Below are 7,193 nucleotides of genomic sequence, written 5' to 3' on the forward strand. Positions count from 1 at the left end.
AATCTCAAGAAAAGAAGAATCAAAACTAGGATTTGGAGTGTCTTGTTGTCCGGGACTGAAATACGAATCTTGAGAAAAGCGGCCATCCGAAGATTAGTAAGATGCGATCAGTGGTTATGGAGAAGGATGGAGCGGGACAGTTGGAGAGATTAATGAAGAGGTTCTCGGGATGGTGAAGGAGGGAAGATTGTTAGTGAAGGTCGTCAAGAAAAAGCAACCAGGTTGGTTTGGCCATATTTTTAAGGCACAAAAAACTTGCTGAAGGAGGTGATTGAATTAGAGGGCTGTAGACCGGGAGAGAGAGAGAGAGAAAGAAAGAGAATGGCAATGCTCGTGAACTTGTAATTGAAAACGGGAGGTTCCCAGAGAAACTGAAGAGGAAAGGACAAGACAGTGAGGCCAAATGAGCTGAAAACCTACCATTATTCAGGTCAAATATATTTCGAAGAATGATAAATTGGAGCCAAAAGATTATGTGGAACCAAACCAAAGCATCTCATCTACAGGACGGAGAGAAAAAAAACACAAAATGGAACAGACAATACATTCATTTCTCTTGAGCCACTAACATAAATGTTACAAAATTTTTAAAGAAGCTTATAAAATGACTGTACCTTAGTAGCCGAAAAATCGACACTATACAAAAATTTGCAGTTCTTCCCCAGTGCATGTAAACTGGCATCTGTAACACCCAAGCAGCCACTCATGTTCACCACTTGGAGCAATCTACATTGCTGTGCAAGTGCTACAATCCCTTCATCTGAAACGTTCCGACACCTTCTCAGACACACTTCCGACAAGTAGGGACAAGATGAAGCGATAACCTTCAACCCTGTGGAATGCCATGCAATCAAGAGGTTTGGATTTCACAATGGCATCACATTAATAAAAATCAGTGACAAGTCAAACAATCATAAATTCTGATACTTCATGAAATGTCAAGCCGTAACACAGTCTTTACATCTAGTCTGCCTTATCATTCAAATGAAGCCTTCATTTTTGTCCGGTTATGACTTGGGAGAGGGTGGGGGATAAAGCAGGATGGAGCAGAGCAGGCACTGTCAAACTCAGGGGCGTGACCCGCGGGGCCAAGGCGCCCCCGATTGCGCAAATCCGCACGCAACAGCCACAACTGCCGGCTGTTAATAATGCCGGCTGTGAGCGGCCTTCAACATGGCCAGAAAAAGATTTTTAAAATGTGGCCGCACTGTGCATGCGTGCCCAATCATCGATGCGCATGCGCATAGTTTTGCAGTGCGGCCCCATTTTTTTTTATAAATATGGTCGCAGCCCTTTTTTTTTTTCAAATTCAGGGGGCTAAAGGGACAAAGGGACCATTGGGGCCAAAGGGACCCAAAACCATTTCCTCCATTTTCGTCAGCAACAAACAAGGCAAGAGAAAATGGTGCGTCAAGAAGGACGGCCGGCGTGGGCCGCGAAGGACGGCCGGCGTGGGCCGCGAAGGACGGCCGGCGTGGGCCGCGAAGGACGGCCGGCGTGGGCCGCGAAGGACGGCCGGCGTGGGCCGCGAAGGACGGCCGGCGTGGGCCGCGAAGGACGGCCGGCGTGGGCCGCCCGGCGTGGGCCGCGAAGGACGGCCGGCGTGGGCCGCGAAGGACGGCCGGCGTGGGCCGCGAACGTCGGCCGGCGTGGGCCGCGAAGGTCGGCCGGTGTGCGTCGCGAAGGTCGGCCGGCGAAGGTCAGCCGGTGTGCGATGCGAAGGTCGGCCGGCGAGGGTGGCGAAGGTCGGCCGGCCTGGGCGGCGAAGGTCGGCCGGCCTGGGTCGCGAAGGTTGGCTGACGTGGGCGGCGAAGGTCAGCCAGTGCGCGTCGCGAAGGTCGGCCTGTGTGCGCCGCGAAGGTCGGCCGGCGTGGGTCGCGAAGGTCAGCCGGTTGGTAAAACTGGGTCCCCGGAAAAAAAAGTTTGAAAAACACTGGAGCACAGCACAAGAAAACGTGCGATCGGAGCAGGAGTAAACCATACGGCCCATCGAGCCTGTTCTGCCATCAATATGATCATGGCCAATATTCACCTAAAATGAAGAAAGTTCTCAGTCCTAAATAATCAACCCGTATCTGGAGACTGTGCCCCCATGTTGAAGACTCCCTTGCCAGTGGAAACAACCAGTCAGGGTTCTACCCTGTTGAACCTTGTCAGAATCTTCAATGGGATCACCTCCCCCTTCCAAACTCCAGAAACATAGGCTCAATTTACTGAGCAAGGTTTGCTCCAATTCCCTTGCAATAATGGCAAACATATTATTTGACTTCCCGATTGCTTGCTGTACCTGCAAGTTAACTTTCTGTGCTCCTTGCACAAGCACACCCAAGTCTCTCTGAACATCTAATTTATGTTTCATGCCCTTTAAATAAGTATCCTGCCTTTCTACTCTTATGACTTTGTGGGGGGGGGGGGGGGGGGGGGGGGAAAGAGAGAGAGAGAGAAAAGAGGCAACAAGAGAACAACCTAGAGCCCCGACGAAAACCGCAATTAGAACACTGTCATTATTCACTTTGTATTGTAAAATCTACCCATTTTCTACTCAATAAGCCTGATGTAACAATCCATGAACCAGACGCACTGTCCCAGCAAGTCACCCTACCCCAGCAAACGTGCTCCCGGCTCTCTACCCCCAACCACTGCAACTCAGAGCAAGTAGTGGTGCTGAAGACAATGGCTCTACATTACAGATCACTGGGCACGCTGAAGGATCCACTATGAGAAGTGCATGAATCTGGTCATGTCCATTTGGAGTACAATGCATTAATAGGCTACTTTTTAAAACCAATGTGCATGTTAGGTGGATTGGTCATTCTAAATTCCCCTTAGTGTCCAAGGATCAGGTGGGGTTACAGAGATAGTCTGGCGGCATGGGCCTAGGTCGGGTGCTCTTTCAGAGGACTGGTGCAGACTCAATGGGCTGAATGGCCTCCTTCTGCACTGTATGAAATGTTTGTTAGCCTTATCCTTGAATACTTTGATACATCCTAGGGAAACTGAAAAAGGAAGAAAAGTGTTTTGGCAATATATTTTATTTAAATTACTCTGTATTCCAAAATACTCTAAATGATGTGCATCATCGAGTTGCTTTGCTTGTCCAGCCACCTTTCCTGTGGTTGAACTCCTGGTTGCTCTGAAACCATATTGTCCTTTCAATTCATAGTTGATTTCAATTCCTTCCTACAGGTGACATCAAGGAGCTGCCCACTAGTGAGGAGAAGGCACCGCGCTTGGACATTACCAGGAGTGCTAGGAGTCTTTTACAATTTATAATATTCACCTCACCAAGTGACCTGCTCACAGGCCACTGTAAACAGTGGGGCACAAGCTATTAGCTCATGCTTATGGAAATTCATTCCCCCCTCTCATTACCTCTGGTGATAGGAGGTAATACAGGCACGGTTTCATTTTTATTTAGCCCATTTCGTATTGACTCCAAACAATTCTGGTCTGCCCAGAAGATAATGAATGGTTAAAACAAAATTAACTGCCCCGTTTCAGCCCTCAATGGCCGTCGCATGCAAAATACCTTCAGAGGTTATAGAAAGCTTGCAATCGCTGGAATTCAAATTGATTTCTCGCAGTTGGGTGCAGATCTGAAGCATGATTAACCCATGATCTGTAATGTCACAGGCGCTGAGATCCAGTTTCTGGAGTCCTGGATGCAACACCTGCACATAAAGCACTTAGCGTCAGTACACAAGTAAATACTGTAGCCATCTGGGATGGCCACATCCAGATTACAAAATGGACACCCGCAAAGAATGCAGGGAAAACTGGACAATGCTAAGAAACAAGCAGGTGCAAGCTCTGTCTGTTGATTAGAACCTTAAACTCTCAGACAGGACAGAAACTGCCAAACAATCTACATACTAATGAGCCATCTCCGGGGACTAAAGGGAAACATTTAGATACACAATGTTAGGACAGACTCCCCGGCGCCAGAAGAAGCTAAGACAAAGCTGACGGACAGTCACCAGGACACGCCCAGCGATCAGGGAACCACCCCTCTATTGGAGGAAAATCGATGCAGATGATTGGGAAAGAACCAATTAGTTGAGGCCAAGTTCAAGGCCCGACCAAAAGCACACGGAGCCCTTTTCCGTATAAAAGGTATTCCCCCAAGGGAGAAACGCCCTCCTTTGGCTCTCGCTGAAGAGAGAGACCTGCCTAGCAGCCGCATCAGACCAAGTAAGTCCCAAGTCAACGCACGCTACGAGATAGACGCTCCTAGTTGCTACCCTGTAAAGAGCTCAACCCAGCAGCCTCAGAACCGAGTGGGTGCCCGAAGCCAAGTATAGGCTTTAGTAATAGTGGTAGTTTAGTTTGTAGAGTTTATGCATGAGTAGATTTGACTGTGTGTAGATAAATGAGCATTGCTTTTGAACTTACTAACTGGTGTATCGAGTCACTGATCAATATTCGGTTCTGAACCTTGTGGCGGTGTCGGAAGATACCTGGCGACTCTTGAGCAAACGTGATTAAACAGAGCCAAATTAAGAGCCAACCAAAAGTTAGCAACAATACTATGCTGGAACAGAAGTACTTAGTGGCAACTGAAATCATCCAACAAGAGTTCTCGAAGTTGCTCAAGGTTGGACTGCAGAACTCTTGTGGGTGATACCGTGTAGGTAGTTATTCAGAAAGGATTTTGGTGGTGCTATATAATGTCCCCCACCTCGCAAGGCGCAGCATATTGAAAGGTTGAACAAGCTCTGCACAGGGAAACAATTCCCCTGGTAAGAGTGTTGGTGTCTCTAATTGACATGACACTGGCATGGCCTTATTCATAGTGGATGGTTCGACCTAGCAATATGAAATCCTCCAGTGGCAAAGCTGTTATTGGAGGAAACTCTCTGCTGAAGGATGCATTACAGGAGCGGTGGTCAGCTGCTGCTGAGAATAGAGTTCATTAAAAAAAAAATGCTCCCACTTCATGTCAAACAAGCCTTCTTTCTGCTCACCTGGTGCATGTTCTCATCTGTGATAATGCCATGTGAGCTCATGATTTTGATCAGTTTGTCTTTCAGGTTCGGTGGTAACGTTTGGAGATCAGCAGCATAGCGAGAAAGTGACTTTACCAGGGAGTAAATGCATCTGAAAAAGAGGAGAAATGTTACCAGTAAGGATTATGCCCAGAGGGGTGAAATGGGCTCAATTGGCAGAGATACGCAGGGGGGGCAGAGAGGGGCGATGCAGGGGGGAGGGAGGGGGAAATGCAGGAGGGGAGAGGGGGCAATGCAGGGGGGCGGGGGGGTGATGTGGGGGTAGGACGGGGGGGGTGATGTGGGGGTAGGACGGGGGGTGATACGGGGGTAGGAGGGGGACGATGCAGGGGAGGAGAGAGGGGCGATGCAGGGGGGAGAGAGGGGCGATGCAGGGGGGAGAGAGGGGCGATGCAGGGGGGAGAGAGGGGCGATGCAGGGGGGAGAGAGGGGCGATGCAGGGGGGAGAGAGGGGCGATGCAGGGGGGAGAGAGGGGCGATGCAGGGGGGAGAGAGGGGCGATGCAGGGGGGAGAGAGGGGCGATGCAGGGGGGAGAGAGGGGCGATGCAGGGGGGAGAGAGGGGCGATGCAGGAGGGAGAGAGGGGCGATGCAGGAGGGAGAGAGGGGCGATGCAGGCGGGATAGAGGGGCGATGCAGGCGGGATAGAGGGGCGATGCAGAGGGGGGGGTGGGAGAGGGGGCGATGCAGGGGGGGGGTGGGAGAGGGGGCGATGCAGAGGGGGGGGTGGGAGAGGGGGCGATGCAGAGGGGAGGGGAGGTGGGAGAGAGGGGCGATGCAGGGGGGAGGGGGCGGGAAGAGGGGCGATGCAGGGGGGAGGGGGCGATGCAGGGGGGGGGAAGAGGGGCGATGCAGGGGGGGGGAGAGGGGCGATGCAGGGGGGAGGGGGCGATGCAGGGGGGAGGGGGCGATGCAGGGGGGAGGGGGCGATGCAGGGGGGGGAAGAGGGGCGATGCAGGGGGGAGGGGGCGATGCAGGGGGGAGGGGGCGATGCAGGGGGAGAGGGGCGATGCAGGCGGGAGGAGCGATGCAGAGGGGGGGTAGAGGGGCGATGCAGGGGGGAGGGGGCGATGCAGAGGGGGGAGGGTGGGAGAGGGGGCGATGCAGGCGGGAGAGGGGCGATGGAAAGATCGCGGCTGTGTCTGGAGGGACACCACACGGGGTTGACGAAAAGTGGGATTGAGACTGCTGGTGGACGGGGGCCCAGGCCTGTGGTCTCTCGGCCACTTACAGGTCGAGCAGCGAGAAGCGGAAAGCCGCGTCCATCCTGCACCGACCCGCGGGCCAAGTCACAATAACAACACGCCGCGGGGCAGCATGGGGAATCTGGCGCCATCGTCCATGGGAAATGTAGTCCAGGGGAGTCATGGGGCATGTAGTCTCAGGGCATCATGGGGATTGTAGTCCGAGGAATCATGGGAAATGTAATCTCCGGGCAATATGGGGACGTAGTCCGGGGTGATAATGAAGCATGCAGTTCCAAGGTATCATGGGAAATGAAGACTTAGGGCATCATGGGGAATGTAGTCCCGGGTGATAATAGCTATGCAGTTCCAAGGTACCATGGGAAATGTAGTCTTACGGCATCATGGGAAATGTAGTCCTATGGCATCAAGGGGGATGTAGTTCCAGGGCATCACAGAGCATTGTGTCCTAGGGCATCACGGGGAATATAGTCCCGAGTAAGGATTTGGCATGTAGTCCCAGGGTATCATGGGGAATGTCCGAGGACATTATGGGAAATGAAGTCCCAGGGAATCATGGGAATTGAGTCCCAGGACATGATGGTGAATGTAGGATTTTGTAGGAAGACTGATTTTCATTAAATCATAGAATCAGTAAGGTGGCCATTCAGCCCATCGAGTCTGCGCCAAATCTCTGAAGGAACACCCAACCATCTCTGTAACCCAGTGACCCCATCTAACCTGTTGGACACTATGGGGCTATTTAACATTTGGAAATTGGAAAAAAAAATGATTGGATACTTTAAATTGATTTAAAAAAGAAGGAAACAGAGAGTACCGAGCCAATTTGTTCCAATAATGAAAAAAGATAAAACCAAAAAATCCAGTGAACCCTGCATATCGAGCTATATACAGCATTGGGTGGATTAGCTATGTTAAATTGTCCCTAATGGGGTTATGACTGGGGGATTGGGACTTGGTAGAGTGCTCTTTCAGAGGTTTGG

The 7,193-nt window shown here is 51.5% G+C and overlaps 1 protein-coding gene across 1 annotated transcript; it reads right to left on the minus strand.

Moving 5' to 3' along the window:
* Positions 1–33: 33 nt before the first annotated feature.
* Positions 34–6,334, minus strand: LOC140406532 (protein AMN1 homolog). The gene is made up of 5 exons (XM_072494536.1): positions 6,237–6,334; positions 4,965–5,097; positions 3,530–3,671; positions 615–832; positions 34–500 (listed from the first exon to the last, which is right to left on the minus strand). The coding sequence occupies exons 1-5, from the start codon at positions 6,269–6,271 to the stop codon at positions 432–434; spliced, it is 597 nt and encodes a 198-aa protein (XP_072350637.1). The 5' UTR covers positions 6,272–6,334; the 3' UTR covers positions 34–431.
* Between the last annotated feature and the right edge of the window lie 859 nt (positions 6,335–7,193).

Source organism: Scyliorhinus torazame, unplaced genomic scaffold, assembly GCF_047496885.1.
Source record: "Scyliorhinus torazame isolate Kashiwa2021f unplaced genomic scaffold, sScyTor2.1 scaffold_589, whole genome shotgun sequence".
Taxonomy (NCBI): domain Eukaryota; kingdom Metazoa; phylum Chordata; class Chondrichthyes; order Carcharhiniformes; family Scyliorhinidae; genus Scyliorhinus; species Scyliorhinus torazame.